Raw genomic sequence first — 19,286 nt, forward strand, 5'->3', positions numbered from 1 at the left:
TAACTCTAGACTTATTTGCACAATTAACAGACCAATTCTCAAACCACATTGCTGAATTTTCCCCAGGTACCAACACGGCAACCGCCTTCTCGGCCATGGTCATTCAAAAGATGGGTGGCGTCCCGATTCAAGTAAACATAGCGTCTGATTCCGAAACCGGCATGTCGCTGTATATCGATGGCACACTGCAAGACATGACCATATACGGCAACGTCAGCTCCACAATTGCTCAGGAGAGCAACGTGTTGGTTTCTAGGCCAAGTGCTAACGAATTCAAGGTGTACTACAGTACAGGTGTGTCCGCGACGGCACAAGTAGAACAGGTGAGTTTGTGTTCTATCAATGAGCTATAAGATGGTCCATTTAAGCTTCTCAAGCTATCAATTAGCTACCTTACACATTGAGCTGCTCATGCGCAGTCTGGGGTAATATGTCAAAGTTGAAGGCCCCTGAGACGTAAACAAAACCCTTATGGACAGTTCTAAGCATAGACGAGAACTGTTCATAATTTTGTTGTTGCCTCCACCTTTGACATCGGGCATAAGCAGCTTGAACGGTGGACCGGCTTATAAGATCTGATGCATACGAAAATAGGAAATGCGTATCAGCATGGAAAAGAAATCATCGCACTCCAAACCAAACTGAGGATATGATATTCCGTAAAAAGAAATTTTATAAGACATAACATAAGGAGTGTATTCTATCATGTTTCACTGGCTGTTATACCGTATAGCTACACGATACTCCAACAACCGCCCATTTTAACACACATCTCAAGAGGGGAACATAAATGCACGTAAATATCGCGTTAGCTTCCACAGAGTGACATACACACAGTCTATTTGGTACGCAGGCCGGTGCACTGTTATCATGTTCAACACGTATCTACAGCTACATAGCTCAGTTTCTTTGCACTTCCCTTAAAAAGCAATTAAACGCGTTACATTCAACAAAGTCTTCTTCGTTGCACAGCCTTCTTTTATGGTTGAAAGAAGGTTGTGTAACGAAGAAGACTTTGTTGAATTGATCTACCAACCTGATGAAACTATTTACGGAAATTTAACGCGTTGTTGAAACACGTCTGCAGGGCATGATGTCCATCGTCTTCTCCGCCCCGGAATCCTTCAAGGGACAAACGAAAGGCCTGCTGGGAGTCTGGGACGACGATCAAGCCAACGACTTCACCATGTATGACGGGACGGTTCTGTCCAGTGATTCTACTGAGAGGCAGATTTTCGACTTCGGACGATCATGTAAGTTGTGATGATAGTAACGCAATTTTACCTTTTTCCGCGAGGTACCCTATATCTGTTCGTTTAATAAACAGGGTGTTTATTGATATAAAGCCAACGGACGGTGGTGTCAAATTGCAACATTTCCACGATATGCACAGTTTTAAGGTAACGCCTGTCAACTTGATGTCCATAAATACCCTGTTTTCTTTTATATTAACGGATATAGGTTACCCCACGGATGAAGGCGAACTAGCGTTGTCATCACTTTGTTGATCGCTTTTCGGGATAATGTTAAAAGGGGATTCTATAACAATACAAGATTAACTTTACGTGTGAACTCACGTTACGGTTTCAATAGAAACCGCTGATGCTAGGAAAGTATGCTAAACCTATATTATTATTATAGAAAAGGTGGGATCCTTCGTCTTCCACTGTCTGAGGAAAAGAAGTCAAACCCAACAAGTTACAGTTTAGAGTTGGCTTTAGACTAGAGTAGACATATTCTATACTGTTCCACACTGCTTGTTTGTCCCCTTCCGTGTTAACTGCAATTACCTTCGGGTAGGAATTTGCAATTAATATTACAATATTGTTTGTTTATTGAAAATGTGACACAGATTTAATACAGTGGAAGCCACTTAATTGCACCTCGGATAAACGCACACTTCGGGTAATTGCACGGAATCCCCAAATCCCAAACCGTCTCCCATTCACTCCATTGTTAGTGACTTCGCTTATCTGCACGACAAAAAATCACCAACGCCGGATAATTGCACGAAAATTTGTCAAACATCGTCAACAAATTGACTGAAAATGCGTGCTAAAAATCGTAAGACACGGTACAAATAAGCCGAAAACGGCCTTTGTGAAGTCGCTATACTGACAACATGTATGAAATTGTTATTGGGATCAAAAGAAAGCGATATCGTGGGGTCGGCCTCATGAAGAGACGCCCGCCCGCTTAAGGTCGTCAAAGCCCGCATTACGATTTGGCAGACAACTTGTTATGACATACTCAATAACAAATGTTCTCTATCTGTCCATTGTCTAATTACTTAATTAGGGTCGCGGGGAAATACTTATGCAGTGGTTCTAACACTGTTCCTGGCAGCCAGTTGGAAACAACACAGCGACTCGGGGCCTACAGACGGACATAACACTCGTCTTCGGCGGTGCAATGCTTTAGTTTCGTGCTCAGGAAGCTACATAACGTATACAGTCACTTACTTTTAGTTTCGATTTCAAGTACATTGCAGTACGATGTTTCGTGAAGACATGTATATGACGTCCGGAGCACAACAGGTACAGCACTACTGTAACACGTAAATAAACTGTGCGTTGTACTACCTCCCATACTACCTCTCGGCCCCTCCGACCGTGGTGATGCGGTTCAAATGACCAACTCCGCATTATCGCACACGCCGGATAATTGCACGGAATTCACTGGCAAATTGGGTGTGCAATTAAGCGGCTTCCACTGTACTAGTAGTGCTAAACTGTGCATCCAAATCACACAGGGCAAGTCTTACCCGTCACATCCCTCTTCCACTACGATGCCGGCCAGAGCGTAGACACCTTCCAGGATGACACCTTCGTGCCGACCTTCGGGGACGAGGTCGAGAATGCTGACCCGGTGCTGCTGCAACAGGCGCAGGACAAGTGCGGAGATAACCAGGAGTGCATGTACGACGTGCTGCAGACGGGTGACGTGGCGGTGGGGGAGGCCTCTCTGCACCAGTCTACTACCATCGAGGACGGCTCGCAGAAATCAAGTCAGTTCTTCTCATTGTTTGCAAATATGTAGAGTGACGTATATAGTTCAAACGCAGAGCGTTGAACCTGATATATCCAAGGAGATTCTCATTGATATATCACACAAACTGTAAATTAGAATTTTGAAATAACCTTTAGCCTCAATCGTCAAATACATGAAATGTCATTTAGCGGGTACATTCAACAGCCAAAAATGTGTTTTATTACCCATTTGTACACCTTGGTGGAGTCAGAAAAGTCGTGTAGTCTTCTTCCAATAGCAAAAGATGACAGGATTCGAACTCATGTTCTCTGGGTTTGGGGCCAAACACATCGCATGCGCGTAGCTAAGGCACCACGACCCCACAAACAATGTTTTTGTACCAACGAAAAACTATGTTGAATTGCTGGATTAACCGGACGAAACTAACGTTATACACTAATACTGTGTTATCGTTCGTCCATAGGTAACTACCCTCCCACCGTGACCGGCCCTGCCGTGCTGTACGCTGTGTACCAGGAGACGCTACAGTTTTCGCTGACTGCTGAGGACAGGAACGGAGACTCCATCAGCTTCTCCATCTCATCACCGTCTACCCTGGCGGCGTCTGTTCTCTCTTCGAGCGGAAATACGGTAAGTACTTACGTTACGTGCTGAAATCTAGCCTCGTTTGTAGGCCTTTTTTCGGCTTGAGTTGGGCTTGTAATATTTCTATTTTTCTCGTATACCTTTTTTTAAAATTGTTAACGATTTTGAGTCGTTTCCATTATAAGCAAAAACAAAACATTTCGTACTTAATTCTTGAGAACTTTTCAATCAGTGTTGAGACCTTATGAACAATCTCAACAAGATTTGAAAAATCTCAATATTCTGAAAAGGATCTCAATATGTCTGTTGTCTTTTACTGCCATGCAAAAACGTTCGCGTTGGTTTTAAGTTCGCAGTGATGCGGCCACCGCGAAAACCACGAACACTAAACCACCGCGAAAGTTTCTGCATTTACAGTACATTAAAAGATCTTACGATGCTTTTGAAATATCTCGAGATGCTTTTGAGATAACTCAATATGCTTTAAAAGAATATCAGCATGTATCTACATACCTCTGTATTGTCTTGTCTCTATCAAAGGCCACGTTCAGCTGGCAGGTGGACAGGAGGGAGATGTTTAACCTGAAGATCCTGGTGACCGATTCCGGCGGCGCGAGCGCCCTCTACTGGCCCACAGTGTACCTCTGCAGCTGTGAGAACGGCGGCAGCTGCGCCACCAGCGGAGGCACGCAGAGTTCCTCCAATAACACTAGGTAAGATTTAACCTGGTAACCGTACCTTACCACGTGCCGAGGACTTTTACGGTGTTGTTTTTAATTATTTCTCTCCAAAAGCTATCTATGGGACGAAGTCAGGAAGACTGGCTTGAAATATCGGTTGTCAGAAAAAAATGCGCACTACGACTGGCCATGGTGCAAGCAAAACTTCCGCTGGCTGGTCAGTAGAAAACTGTATATCAGGTTCAAAAGGCGACATTTTGTGGACTCAAATAAAGGTATTGGCAAAGGGATGGGGGAAGACAGTTCAACATTAATACGTGTTAATCCATCGAAAATCAAAGGATCAATTTTAAAAAAGACATTTGCATCATCATTTTCTTCCATCATGAAAAGACTACCATAATATGTTCATGTAAAAAAAAATCATTCATTCTTATCATTCTGCCATTTCGATGCAGGTTTGTGATGCAAGAGTGCACATGCGCAGCCGGCTACACTGGATCCAACTGTGAGTCAGACATCGACGCATGCGCAGCCAACTACCAGCCATGTTACGCGGGTGTCCGATGTATCGACCTTCCCGCCCCGGCTAACATCAGTGGGTACCAGTGTGACTCCTGCCCCACCGGGTACTCGGGGAACGGGCAGCGATGTTCAGGTAGGGAAACAGAATCTACTTTTTGGTAGCACATGCATGAGTAACGGCGCAATGACATTCAAGATGTCTGTGACATTACCAACCGCCGACATTGAGCTTATTAAATTATTTTCCCGTAACAATACAACAGACCTTTCCACGACACATGCACGCCAATTCAAAGAATACACTCAGTTTGAACTCATACGACAATCGTATGACGTATATATAGTGCTCTAAGTATCATTGCAAGTTAACGTTAATATGTTTATAGATTTGGTAAGATGATGATGATGTTTTAATCAGTATGATACAAGGAAGACTAGTGTACTTTAAGTTTATTGTATTCACTGATAGATATGTTTGCTAAACCAGTAACAACATAACTTATTTTGATAAACCTCGCACAATTTTATCATATTATGCGTGGTTTTAATGCAGTTCAATTTTCAAGCTTGCAGTTACAGAACCAGTTGTAGTTGGTGGCAATGAGTTATTTCTAGTATTCAAGAACTGACTTATCGACACACACATAACGTCTGTGTTTTGATTTTCATTTTTTCACGTAAATTTGGTCCAACATTGTTCCTGTTGTACTACAGACGTGGACGAGTGCGCATCAGGTTCTTCCTGTGCACAGCTGTGTGTGAACTTTCCGGGTTCCTACCAGTGTTCGTGTAACGCCGGGTATGAACTGGGAGACGACGGTAGTTCCTGTAACGGTAAGATGCCTTTTTGGGTGGTGATTCTAGACCTGGCCTTATTCCCACACAAGTAAACACGCGTAGGACTTGACCAAGTGCTGAAATCCATCCACACACAAGTAAACAAGCCTGTCCTTGGTGCTGAACACTACCCACACACGGGGAACATACCTGTCCTTGGTGCTGAACACCATCCACACATATTTGATTTATATTCATAATTCTCAGCGACATGTGGAGCACTGTAATAAATATCAATGCCATAAAGAATTATTTAATACAATTTTGTGTGAATTTGAGCTGTAGCACAAAATTCAATTTAATTATCACATTCTATGCTCTTTTCAGGGATGACCAACACAGGTATAGCTGATGCTACTGTAGCAAGTCCTAGAATCTCATCGCTAAAAAGCATAACAATTGTTTGATACTAATAGAAGTATTTGATTCCAACAGATGTGGATGAGTGCACGCCAGCTAGCGACTGTGACCAGGTCTGCAACAACAACGAGGGTTCCTACAGCTGCTCCTGCAACAGCGGGTTTGAACTGGGGTCGGACGGCAAGTCCTGCTCACGTGAGTACGGCAGAAATATCCCAATGGGACACTTGTTGATGATCAGTCGTGAAAATGGTAGTGTATAGTAAACGTTAAGAAATTTAAGAAAATGATGCAAAGGGCAGATGTAGTGTTCATACTTAGCATCGATTCTAAAGTAATGCAGGTTATTCCTAAATAGATATTAACTGAAACATTTTCTAGTCATAAAGACTCCAATTGTCTCCTACTGAATGCTTTACACAGCTTTACACTAATATATATGTAAATGTTGATGAAGCTTAGACCTCTAGGTGATAACAAATGCCTTGATATGCTTTGAAAACGGTTGAGTCGGTGACACCTTAGCAGGATAGTGGATGCTGTCTGAAATGTCTCACCGTTACCAAATTCATATTCGATTGCTTGATTAACTGCTATTTAGTAATACACATGTTAACTTCAACATACATGCTATTAAAAGAAATAGGTAACAAAACTCCTTTTTTTCCTACCCGCAGCTACGGACCCGTGCCCCGTAGGAGATACAGGCGGATGTGACGTAGTTAACGGCTGGTGTCTGAACAACGGCGGCGCCAAGCAGTGCGCCTGTAAGAGCGGATACGCCCTGGCGGACGACGGGGTGACCTGCAACGGTGAGTGGCAAAGCAAAATACGTTAGTTCTAGGGATTGGAAGTTGTAACTGATGCAATCTATATGAAATTTCTTCTCTAGACAATCATTCAATAACCCCCGTATTCATTCTTTTATCTAACTTCATTGCAAACATGTTCAATTGCAAAAAGAAACAAAGCGAAACAATGCAATGATATAAAAAGCACATACATTTCACGGAGTAAAAATGTGAGAGATTAATAAACAATAAAGAATAATAGAGTGAGTAAAATAAATGAATGAATGAACGAATGCACGAACCAAAGAATGATTAAAGGAAGAAATTAATAGAATAGCTAAATTCCAAATGCTCTTTTATCAGATGTGAACGAGTGCCAGACAGGAGAAAACAACTGCAACCAAAACTGCGGCAACACAGAGGGGAGCTACACCTGCTCATGTGAGGCAGGCTACCAACTGGTGGATGAGCACACCTGTCAAGGTAAGATATAAGAGAGAACTATAAGTAGGTGACGTAAATGAAGGTTAGACATCCAGGTTATAGGATGAGCCAAAAAGCAGTTACTCAAGCAACTGGATATGGTTTTGGAAACGGTCAGACGATTCAAACAACCATCCAGAGTCTCTGACGAAAGACATCGGATGGTTGTCTGAAACTGCTTTTTGGCGTATAAGTAGGTGACTTGGTGAGCAGAAACTCTTTGCAGTGTGTTTTAGTCCTTTGGGTACCTGTCTGCACATGGTAGTAAAAATTCATGTAGATCTTGCAAAAAATATTCACAAAAAGATGCTTTCTGGCCATTTCTGCGAGGCAATATTGAAAGACTTGCTTGTATTACTAGAGGTCTTGATTGTCATAGGTTACCAGTATCAACAGATTCGACTATTTTCCACAGACATTGACGAGTGTAACACCGGGAACTACAACTGTAGCGGTAACACGGTGTGTAAGAACCAGCCGGGGTCCTACAGCTGTGACTGTGCTGCCGGGCTGGTCCTGACGGACGGAGAATGTGTGGGTGAGTAACCAACTGGTCTACGAGCAGTTCATCCTATATGAAAATCATGACTACCGGCAAAGACACTAACACTTTTATGTGGCCGTCTTACGTAGTTACGATTATGGCACCATAAGCGCTGCTTGGAGATTACAAGCAGCCAGATATTTAACATCGATGAAGTTATTTAGGTCAATTTAAAGTGAAGAAATCTGCTGATTGCAGCTGAAGGTGTTTTAGAAATGGAGTATGCAGAATCCAGTAAATGCTGATGATGACAATGATGATGGTGATGATGATGTCGGTGATGATGACAATGATGATGGTGATGTTTGTGATAATGATGGTATTGTTGCTGCTGCCGATGCTGAATTGGTCCCCACAAATTGGGCTTGGAGGCTTTCATCGATGACGTACAGTAACTGCTTTCTCCATGCTGCGTCACTAGGACCTAACATATCGCTACTTCCGCCATCAATTCATAAAACAAAGACCTGACACATGTTTGACACTTTTTCAGACCTTCCCGACGACGAGAAGCCAGTTTCTGTCTCCACACGAACGTCCTCCGACCAGGACCTTTCCAACACTGTAACCTTCAACTGCGGGATGTCATTGGCACAGGTGAGAAACCTTACGCCCCGTCACACAGTCAGGAGCATCTCTTACTTTTGCTCCAGACACTTTTTCTACCAAGGTCGGTTCTTGGTTGGGAGTTGCCTTGAATCCGTTCTATTCTAACTGCAGTTCGCCCAATCAGTACATCCAAGCAGAATAGGACCTTCCGGTCTTTGATATTTCAAATTCATAATAACATGTACCTGCTGATGCAGACGGCGTTCGAAGACTAGAAGGCAACCTGCATGACGGACTCCACAGATAGCCTTGCTATGTGCACAGAGCCAGAGAGTTCACATTGCCGCTTGGTGCCACTACAATATTCGTGAAATTCTCTATTGTTCACTCTTACCGTCGCAGTTGAACCATGTCGATAAGGTATGGATCGATGACGGGTGAGACTCCGATATTCAACCGGTTTTGACTAACTTTATTAGTCTTTATCAAGAAGTGGCAAAGATTGGTGTAGTTGACAAACAAGATTATTGTGACTTTTGATACAACATTTACATCCTTTTCCCGACCTTTCCCCAGTACACGGTTACAGTGGATAACGCCTTCTCGGCCCTGCTGGCTGCCATGGCAACGGAACACTGCACCACGAATGCTGTGGAGTGCGGCGTGATAACGTCAGATGGCTCCAGAAGGAGGTGAGTGACATTTGATATGTCCATGTTTGAGTCCTCTGTGGCTCTTTGCGTACATATAATGAATCAATGTTACATTGATGAACGTTAGACATCCAGGTGAACGACACCTTCAAACGAATTAATCTACATAGAGCGGGATAACATACCGAGATTTCGTCAAGATGTTTCAAGTGATATCTATTAGTCTTCTTCATGGCCACTATAGTAAACCTATATAACAGCTGAATACTAGAACATGAGATGCTGGTTTGTTGTAGGGACGCTGAATAAGGGTGATGGATGTCACTAGAAGCGTCCGGAAGACATATCCGCATATTATCCATTTGTGTATGAAATCGATATGTCTGTAAAAAAATTATTTTAAACGCTAACCTTTTGCCACCTCCCTCTTTCAGACGGAGGAGCACACCTGTGACCTTCAGTGTCCTTGAAGTCCAACGACCTTCAGGCTACCCTTCAGCGAATAACGACAGCACCATCGCGCTTGCGTACTACCTCCTGCTGCCCTCCGGAAACACGTCCATCCCCGGGAGCGAGCTCATGGCTATTCTCCAGTCCAACGTCTCGGCGCTGGAGGCGGTGCTCGGAGCGAACATCTCCAGCATCGCGCTGTTGGTGCCTGTGGAAGAAGAGGAACCGGTGGCAGCAACTGGTGGGAATGCAGTCGTCATTGTCGTCGCTGTGTTGGTTCCTCTGGTGCTGCTGGCTGTGGCCATCGCTGTGGCGGTATACATGTACAAGTAAGTCACACAAATCTGGGACTAAATGTCCTGTCCCTGACTGTGTTTTTCCCTCGCTGGTGCTAAATGTATTTCAATATCTCTGATGCTAAATGTATTTTCCTATCGCTGGTACTGACTGTGTTTCCCTGTCCCTGGTGCTGAATGTGTTTCCCTGCCCCTGGTGCTGACTGTGTTTCCCTGTCCCTGGTGCTGACTGTGTTTCCCTGTCCATGGTGCTGACTGTGTTTCCCTGTCCCTGGTGCTGAATGTATTTAACTGTCCCTGGTGCTGAATGTATTTCCTATGCCTAGTGCTGAATTTCTTTCATGTCCCTGGTGCTGACTGTGTTTCCCTGTCCCTGACTGTTTCCCTGATCCTGCTGATGAGTGTGTTTATCTACCCCTGGAGAGATCCCTATCTCAGTCTGTAAATCTAAAGATATTCCTTTGAAGATCACTGCCCTGACATAAACACGACGAAAAAACAGCATTGTACAATGTAGCACATGACATTACGAGTTGTAATATAAAGAAATCTACTATGTTTATTAATACAAATGTACTGTAATTTGTTTAGATTAGGCCTTTGGCAGTCATCAACATCAACATAGTACGTTACTTATGTTTGTTTATGATGTACCCGTTCTTTAGGAAATCGAGAAATAAGAAGGTGGGCCTTTCGTCTGAGGACGTGCGGATGGAGCCCGTGAGAAAGGAGCGCGTGTCTACCCGTGCCTGGGGCCCGCTGGGGAAGGGAGGCGCCACCGCAGCGAAACCGCCTCCGACCTGGGCCGAGCAGGCCACGGTCGGGATCGGCTCTCAGCCCGTGCGGGCGCCGCTACCACCCGTCCGGGCCCCGACGTTCGTTCGGGAGGGGACTCAGGGGAGCATAGCGACGCTACCACCAGTCCGGAATCCGACATTCGTACGGGAGGGGACTCAGGGGAGCATCGCCAACCCTGCCTACCAGTCCACGGGGGAGCTGAAAGGTGAGACGGAGCCCAAAGTCAACATACTACAGCTGCTGCCGTCCCGGCTGCCTGCACCGCCGACAGAGAGCGAGCTTTATCCCAAGCCGCCAGGGACACCAGAGGCGCCTGAGGAAAAGGCCAGCGAGGGTGACTCCTTGCTGGAAACACAGGAACTGCAGCCCTAACTTTGACAACATAAATCGTCCATGAATGACTGTAAATGTTAAATTACTGGTATCAAGCTGTATATGGCTATTTGAAGTGCCCATTTTGTGTTGTTGTTTTTGTTATCGGGAGAATAGCACTGTACTCTTGTGGGGCAAGGCTTTTGTAAATACAATGTACCACATACCATGTTTACATCAAAGTTTAATGTAGGGGATTTCAATGTTTACAATGATGGACTGAGCACACAATGTTTTAAGTCGCTGTTGTTTTCGTTGTTGACTAATGATTGTAAATTGCAGAGATGTGTGTCTGATCTTTCTATTGCTAATCAATGAGAATATTTCTACCCTTTACAAGGTACTAGTAATAAGATTGTCACTAATGTTGTTCTATGCAACAGTTTGCACATTTCATATCATATCATATACGGTATATACACAACAGAACTTTATTGTGGAAGGCAATAATCTTTTGAATTAAAGAATCTGAGATTCAGGGATATTCAAATACTGGTAGCCTATTGTGATTTTTTGAAATAAAACTACTGTAAATTCCTTTCCAAAAACGTTTTAAATCCTATATTGAAAATGAAGACTTGATTGATATGTACTCCTCTCTACATGGCAGGGATACATGTATGTTAACTGTGTGTACTACCACTGGTTGATTAGCAAAGTCCGCAATCCGTCCAAATTAACTTGTGCAAATACATGTAGGTCAGGAGATACCCTCATGCTCTGGCTTCTCTTTTGTTGTTGTTAGATGATAAAGTAATTGTCTGTTTAAAAGTGAAATTCTGATCAAAGAGCCGATTTCAAAGTGCAACAGATACATGAATACTTATATTTGATAAAGCATTAATTTATGATAGTGATACAGATGGCATTCCACATAGTACCGCATACCTCTGGTTATCTGTGGCCTTCAAACAGACATTATTTTATTATCTATTTCATACATTGTATGCATTAGTATACAGCTGAAAGAGACTTACAGATAAACCAGGATGTACAGAATGATGCAGATGTATATATCTCTACAATAGTTAAATGTTTGTGTACAAATGACCTCACCTTTTGTGACGCTCTGTTACGACACAGGTGATTTTGAAATAAACTAAAAACCGCAAACTCCTGTAGCCTGTTGTGTTTATGTAACATGTTTCAAATACTTAGATGAATGTTTGCATGAACTAAGGGCCAATGGACTAATACGAACAACTCAGAGCACTTCCTAGTCTTTTTAAAAATTGCATCCTTTTTGCTTAGGGCAGTCCGTCGTTTCCGTTGCTGTCTGTCTGTATGGCTTCTGCTGTGCCTGATCAGACCAATTTTTGATTTGCATGTTCATCCGCATACGTCTTTAAATACCTAATTACTGTTTCAACTTACAAATTATCCTTTTAGTCTATAGACTTTAATGACAAACTATGTATTCAGGACTGTACTAGCTAGTAATGACTGCTCTGAATTCAACACACCCCAGCAGCTGTAAAAGGAAAACTGACTGGTGTTCAGGAAACAGGAAAATAGGCCTATGGAGATATGTATTTCAATACACATGTAATCTACAAATTTACAAATACTGTTTTAAGGTGGCTTGTGACAGAAGGTGGTTCAAGTTTGATGGTACTTTTATTGAACTGCCCTCATACAAGTACAAGTAATACTACGATGATGAGCAAGCCAAAGCTACATATTCATTTGTGTTAACTACCATGTAGTACATCATAGCCTCTCATGCCCAAAGTCCATTGTTCGACAGTAACAGTCCAGAAAGGCAATATATGTGGCACCCAGCAGTTGTTGTACTCCTTGTGAAAAAAGTCTGGTGCTGCAGTACTTCTCTGGTTATATAGGGGGCAGTGTCAATTTGGTGTCCACAACTGGAGATGATGTTGGGTAAAATGCCATGGTATGTCACACAACAGGAAGCACACCCTGGGTCACCTGGCACCGACTGCAGGTATGTTTTAGATGAAATCATCTTCGTCATCCATGACATCCTGCAACAAGAAATCAAAGGTCTCATAGAAAACTTAAAGCAGTCATTTTCAACTGAGATGAGAGTAGAAGTGGCAGCAAGTAGAATATCAGATATCTCTGTGGACTATTAAGATTTTTGTGAAGCACTTCTTTCTTTGTTATTTTGAATTTCTCAATTCACCCTTGATAAGATGAGTTTTAAGGTTACAGATATAAAAATGTTACATTAACACCAGCAAATTCATAAACTGTTCTTCACAACTGTACTTCACAAAAGAAGGTTACAACAATAGCCTGGTAAGTAGCAACTGTCTACTGTCTAGCAAAATTGTTCCTTACCTGGTTTGATGTCATATTTTCCTCTCTCATCAAGTTTGAGTAGCTCCTGCAGACAAGAGAGACAGGGTTGGCATACATGTAACTCAGGATTCTAGTTTAAGGCTTAATAAGATATACAGAGGCTAGTCTGGTGGTAGCATTCATCCATATTTGAACTGGCCAACAGCAAATAGAGAGCTAAAGCTGATACTGCTACCTTTGGGGTATGAAAAAGTTGATATGAATGCCCATGGAAAGCACAGCTGCTAGCCTGTAAAAAGTTGATGGGTGAAAAAATATTGTTCCTCAATATACAGGCCCCTTAACCCCCTCAGTTCAAGGAGATTTTATCAAAGAGCTCCTTGCTCCTATTTTTTTTACTCGCTGATCGTTTGTAATATAACTTGCATTTGTATGTTCATGTGTTTTTTAGGCTTACTGTAACAAATTTGAAAGGCCTGAAAAGGCCTCAATTCAATCCTGCTCATGAACCTTTGCTTATGTGAAATAAAACATTGTATCACTGTAAAAACTGCACCTTTTTTCTTCCTCTTCTTTTCTTCTCCTCTCCTCCTCCTTCTCTCGGTCCCTCTGTTCTTTCAGCTTCTTCTTGGCGTCCTGTCGCTCGGCTGCGTCACGCTCCTCCCGCTCCGCTCTCAGGTCCGGCTGGCTCTCCACCTTCGTTTTGTTCAGCCGGTTAACGATCTCGTTTAGTCTCTTCTCTACTGCGATTACCCTGACCTGGAATGGATAAGGTCATGTGGTTACAAAAGGTTACAACGTCAGAGTTTAAAAACATTCAGGTTGTTAACCAATTTCAATTAAGTATCATATCCATCTGTGTGTCAGGAAAATTCAAATAGTAGGTTAATTTACCTTGGAGAATGTTATAGCAGATTTTCAAAAGCTTAAAACTGGTACAGGCTGCTTTCTCTACTTGCATACCAGTGAGCACTTAAGAGAAAGGGTATATGGAAGTTTAACACACTCCACACCAGGTGACTGCGTGGCTCAAGGGCTAAAGAAACAGATAAACATCACCCCATATGCCAAATGGTGCGGCAAGGATATTACTTTTTATGGGAAACCCTATGATGTGTCTATACCGGAAGAAATGATCTACAAAGCACAACAACTAGTAACTGATAACAAAACACTACAGCTCTCCTCACCTCTCTCTGCTTGTGGAATCCGACCTGTCCCACGTCCATATTGGCAGTCTTCTTCAGGTTCTCGAAAGGTGTGTAGACAACAGTAATGTTGTTTGCCTTGTTGCCTAGCAATTGAATGAAACAGAAGATATTTGCAAATATCTTAAATTTGATAAAAATCACATCATCATCAGGAACAGCTCCTGCAAAACAGTAAGGATTGGCAAAGCAGAAATATGATGCTAACATATTGGCCAAAATATCATGTACCACTTAAAATGTATAATGTCTTTGTCACCTCTGTGAACTGAGCTATTGTTTTCTGTGTGCCTGTTTAAGTCTGCATGTCGTTTTTGGTTTGTCTGTTTGTGTTTTTCCTGTTATATATTTTCCATATGCTACATGATTAATCAAAATGTTTGATACTGATGATATCAACAGATTTATACTGTCGTTTGGCAAACTGACCAGACCAGCTTGGGTTGCTGATGAACTTGTCTTATCCCCTTGCCCTGGAAGGCTGGAACATACATGAAGTGAGGAACTTCCTACATGCAACTTATCAGCCAGCAAAAGGGTATGTCACCCCGCAAGGGGTGGTATTACCTTGTCGTGTATGTACGTTGACCAATGATGATGATGACATGTAACTTACCTTGAATGCTGTTAGCCTTAACCAGTTGAGCACAGTCCGTTAGCACAGCTGCAGGTATACTCTCTACTGTCTCTCCCTGCAAACACAAGAGCCAGAAACATAAGACACAAAGAAAAAATGCTACCTCTAAGAGCTAGCATTTTTTCAGGAGAGGGGCAACTACATACTCTCCCTTTGCAGCAAGGGGCTGAAAAGACCCCTTTCCAAACTCAGGCGGCATTATGAAATCAGTTTTCCAGGGAGCATAATCTTAGTGACAATGAGCATCAGGTGATACTTGTAATAAGTCTACCTTTTAATTCTAATTGGGGCCTTAACTAAAATTAGAGGGTTGCACTGGTCAACGTTGCAATCCCAAATTTCATCATCCCTTACACCAACGATTCATTCATTCATTCACTCACTCTCCGAACCTGTTATGTTACGCCCACACTTGGTAACCACTTCACACATTCCCCTCACCTTGGGCAGCCTGAGGTAGACATGAGCAGACGACATCTTGTCCACATGAAACCTGAGAGACACAAGAATACACTGTTATACAGATTTAAGATACTCTTCCTATTGAGATCATTGAATCAACCTATAATAGAAAAAATATGAGACTTCATTTTCAGCTGTTTTCGAAGAAGAAGTCAAACCCCGTAATAGTAACTAAACTATATACTAAACCCCATAATAGGGTTTAGGCTCCTTTGTTTTCAGTCTTGCGAGGGTTGGACATTGCAGGATGTCATTCAGGAGATCAGACAAAAACAACATCTCAACTGTATATACCCCTGTAACTAACAGTAACATGGCAGACAAACGTACCAAACATCTTCTGGCCATCCCCATCTCAGCAACTCTTCATCTGAAAAAGTGATGCAGCTGACTCTTATCATTCAAGTGATCATTCAAGAAAATCACACATCCACAAGCATGCGAGATATGGCATCGGATCCCCTGTTACAAAATGTTTGACTGGCAGATAGCACTGGGTACTAGTAACGTTACAGCGAACCGGTACAAAACCGTTTTTCTTATTGGACCGGTCAAAAAACGGACCTGAAAAAATTAGGTGGACCGGATGTTGGACCTATTACAAAATTAACAGATTATTTGATCAGGAATTCACACGTTTTGGTGCTTGCAGGTGGAAGAAAATAACAAGAGTGAAGTAGTGTAGAGTTTATAGTCATTTCTACCAAGTTTTACAGTCAATGATAAAGTCAACTTACTTTCATATTTGTCCAATCCCATGTAAATCTTCATGGGTGGGTCAACAACTGAAAAAAATACGTATGAGCCATGGGTGAACAATCATTGGCTGATTTTTACCTGCCTTATCTATCAAATTATCTAGAAGGTAGTCCAAACTCGACAGTCTGACTTATTGTCGAGTCTGATTGATCCTACAGTCGACATCTATATCTTGCAGTCAGCCCCCACCAAGTTAGCTACTGTACATCTTGAAATGTTTGCTGTGCTGTAAAATCATGACACCCCCCAAATTTATTTTCACGCTGCTATAGGATTGTTTCGACTGCAAACTCAAAACACCATGAAAACAAACTTTTCGCTCTAACAGCAAAGATAAAAGAATTTACTGTACTTCTCTTTACTATAGATAAGCGTGATATGTCCACAGCCCCCCCCCCCCCCCCCCTCAACATACAAGGCAAATTATTATTCTCCAAAGATAGTAACGTTTACAGGCACTGCTGAATCCCACACAGCTACTGAGGCGCTGGAGTCCTGGAGTGTTGACAAATGTAACACCCTTCGACACACACCTGAGAGAGTGCCAAGCGATGGAGTTTTCCAGAATACTAATGAAAAGCAAGAACACACCCATAGGACAAATGATGAGCAGGTGGAAAGCGGCGGAAAATGAAAAGACACCATCAACATTAACACGGCTGGACAGATGCTACAAACACTGTATGGGGAAGAAAGCTGCCATACAAGTGGAAGAGGAATATAAGTATGAAAAGGACACATTGTCTTTCAAACCTGTAAGAACGAGGAAAATATTCCAGATACAAGACGCACTAAACAAGAAGGAAGGTACAGAAGAGGTGCAGAAGCTGTTGGGAAGAGTCACACGTGATGAAATCCTATGTTTTACGGACGGCTCTACACTGGGTAATCCTGGCCCAACGGGAAGCGCAGCTGTTGTTTACCTTAATGGCCTAAAGAGCACGCCAGTCTGTCTGAAAAAATCCGTGACGAGTGAAGGTAACAACTATATAGGAGAGCTATATGGCCTCCTACTTGCTGCAAACTTCATAAAAGATACTAACACACATGGGAAGAACATCATAATAATGTGTGACTGTAAAGCTGCCATTGAGGCTGTATTAAACGCTGGAGCACCTAGGAGCAACTTTGACACAACAATCCTAACAAGGAAAGCAATTACTGAAATAACTGAAAATGGAAATACTGTAAATGCATTTAATTTTGCGGGGATTTAATTTCGCGGTAGCGGCAAAATGGACATTTCGCGGTGGATTTAATTTTGCGGTAGCGCCATCCCGCGAAATTCAATACATTTTCAGCACTGTAGTCACGAACTGCCGTGTAAAACCCGGCGCCTCTACAAACCGCCAGTCGGAAAACACTTGCTGGTTACCCGGTAAGGGTCCTATACAGACGGATAGAACAGTTTCCATGCTTTTGACTTGTTCTTGCGTGAGCAACTGTTACTGATCTAATCGTATCTACCCTGTCAATACGTAATAGTATACAGTAGTACAGTACTGTAATACAGTTGGTCGTATGAAAAAACTACATGTGTGTCGTCAGTCAAGACTTCACCGTAGTAAGTATGTCAAACATTTCATTATACAGTGACAAAGACAGTAGTAGTATGTACATGGAGCGGAAAAGGGGCACCTTAGGCGGCGCCAGCAGACGAAATATTCGCGGTGGATTTAATTTCGCGGTGAAGCGGCCGCCGCGAAAACCGCGAATATTAATCCACCGCGAATATTTCTGCATTTACAGTAATGTACAAATAGTCTGGACTCCTGGGCACATGGGCATACCTGGTAATGAGATGGCAGATGGTCTAGCGAAGGAAGCGGCCAGACAAGCAATGACAGAAGAACACATGAAGACGCCACATTTAACGAAACAAGACATAAGAAAAGAACTCAGAGAAAATTCTACGAAAAGCTGGCAGAACAGATATGACATGTCAATGCAGTCCCTGACCACGCACAATGCAATCAAAAACGTGGGTGCAAGAAGGATTGGAAATAAGACGTACAGAAAAGGAAACGTATCATTGAATCAAGTGTTAAGTGGACACACAAGGCTGAACTGCATGGAAATACATACTAATCCAGAATGTGAGACAGACAAGTGTGAACAGTGCAAGAGACCAGAAACCATCGACCATTACCTGCGGGATTGTTGCAAATATGAAAAAGAAAGAGAAGAGCTAGAGAGGGAAACATACATGTGTCTAAAAGAGGAAGACCAGCTAGAGAGAACAGGAAGTCTGGAAATATACTCTGGCACCCTGGAGGAAATCAGCAGAGAAGGATCAGAGAGGCTACAAAAGGCAATGATGGATTACATCCTAGAAACAAAACGTTTTTGAATGACTGGAAACTGATAACACACATGTGAAGTAAGATCATACACATGTGAAAGGAACGGAGAAGAACATTAGGATGATGTAGAAAAGAGAGAAAGAAAGAGTACCGACAGATGTGTGCCGCATGCCGACCAATTGGAAAAAAGCAGCAAGAGAAGTACACAAGAGAAAGAAGCACAGTGAGAGAGAAAAGACAGCACATGTGACCATCTTCCGACGAAACAAGCGGATAAATATTATAGAGACAACAACAACAAATGTTTGCTGTGCTGTAAAATCATGACACCCCAAATTTATTTTCACGCTGATATAGGATTAGTTCGACTGCAAACTCCATGAAAACATCCTTTTCACTCTAACAGCAAAAATAAAAGAATCTACTGTAATAATGTCTTTATAAATTATAGACAAACGTGACTTGTCCACACACAAATTATTCTCCAAAGATAGTATATAATTTGTTCCAACATGCAAAAAAAGGCACCCCACAGTCTTACCGTTACTCAGAAAGTAGAAAACCATTTTGCAGATTTCCAGATCAGTCCTGAACTGAAGAAAAAGAAAGACCAAGTTGACGAAAGAAAACCACCACGACCAACTTCCCTCAAACCGGAAGTATCCTGTGTAGTGAGGTCAAAGGTGAAGGGTGAATATTTCGAGATAAAATTTAATATAAAATTCAAGTACAACA

General features: G+C 42.5%; 2 protein-coding genes across 7 annotated transcripts in view; one reads left to right on the forward strand and one right to left on the reverse strand.

The window, feature by feature from the left end:
- LOC118409686 overlaps positions 1 to 11,777 on the forward strand; it is a 39,905-nt gene extending 28,128 nt beyond the window's left edge. For all 6 annotated transcript variants that reach the window (XM_035810886.1, XM_035810887.1, XM_035810890.1 and 3 more), the window contains 15 exons: positions 67 to 323; positions 1,088 to 1,253; positions 2,753 to 3,007; positions 3,455 to 3,621; positions 4,117 to 4,289; positions 4,715 to 4,914; positions 5,496 to 5,615; positions 6,054 to 6,173; positions 6,656 to 6,790; positions 7,133 to 7,252; positions 7,668 to 7,790; positions 8,290 to 8,393; positions 8,922 to 9,037; positions 9,433 to 9,777; positions 10,410 to 11,777. In XM_035810886.1, coding sequence (XP_035666779.1) covers positions 67 to 323; positions 1,088 to 1,253; positions 2,753 to 3,007; positions 3,455 to 3,621; positions 4,117 to 4,289; positions 4,715 to 4,914; positions 5,496 to 5,615; positions 6,054 to 6,173; positions 6,656 to 6,790; positions 7,133 to 7,252; positions 7,668 to 7,790; positions 8,290 to 8,393; positions 8,922 to 9,037; positions 9,433 to 9,777; positions 10,410 to 10,914 — 2,906 coding nt within the window. In that variant the 3' untranslated portion in view covers positions 10,915 to 11,777. The remainder of the gene's footprint in view (positions 1 to 66; positions 324 to 1,087; positions 1,254 to 2,752; positions 3,008 to 3,454; positions 3,622 to 4,116; positions 4,290 to 4,714; positions 4,915 to 5,495; positions 5,616 to 6,053; positions 6,174 to 6,655; positions 6,791 to 7,132; positions 7,253 to 7,667; positions 7,791 to 8,289; positions 8,394 to 8,921; positions 9,038 to 9,432; positions 9,778 to 10,409) is intronic.
- Positions 11,778 to 12,036: 259 nt separating this feature from the next.
- On the reverse strand, positions 12,037 to 19,252 carry LOC118409754 (coiled-coil domain-containing protein 25-like). Its single transcript, XM_035811038.1, has 9 exons — positions 19,093 to 19,252; positions 16,227 to 16,274; positions 15,820 to 15,859; positions 15,469 to 15,520; positions 15,007 to 15,082; positions 14,373 to 14,476; positions 13,739 to 13,941; positions 13,222 to 13,267; positions 12,037 to 12,902 (listed from the first exon to the last, which is right to left on the reverse strand). The coding sequence occupies exons 1-9, from the start codon at positions 19,115 to 19,117 to the stop codon at positions 12,870 to 12,872; spliced, it is 627 nt and encodes a 208-aa protein (XP_035666931.1). The 5' UTR covers positions 19,118 to 19,252; the 3' UTR covers positions 12,037 to 12,869.
- Positions 19,253 to 19,286: the final 34 nt, after the last annotated feature.

The sequence above is a fragment of the Branchiostoma floridae genome, chromosome 2 (assembly GCF_000003815.2).
Source record: "Branchiostoma floridae strain S238N-H82 chromosome 2, Bfl_VNyyK, whole genome shotgun sequence".
In the NCBI taxonomy this organism is placed as follows: domain Eukaryota; kingdom Metazoa; phylum Chordata; class Leptocardii; order Amphioxiformes; family Branchiostomatidae; genus Branchiostoma; species Branchiostoma floridae.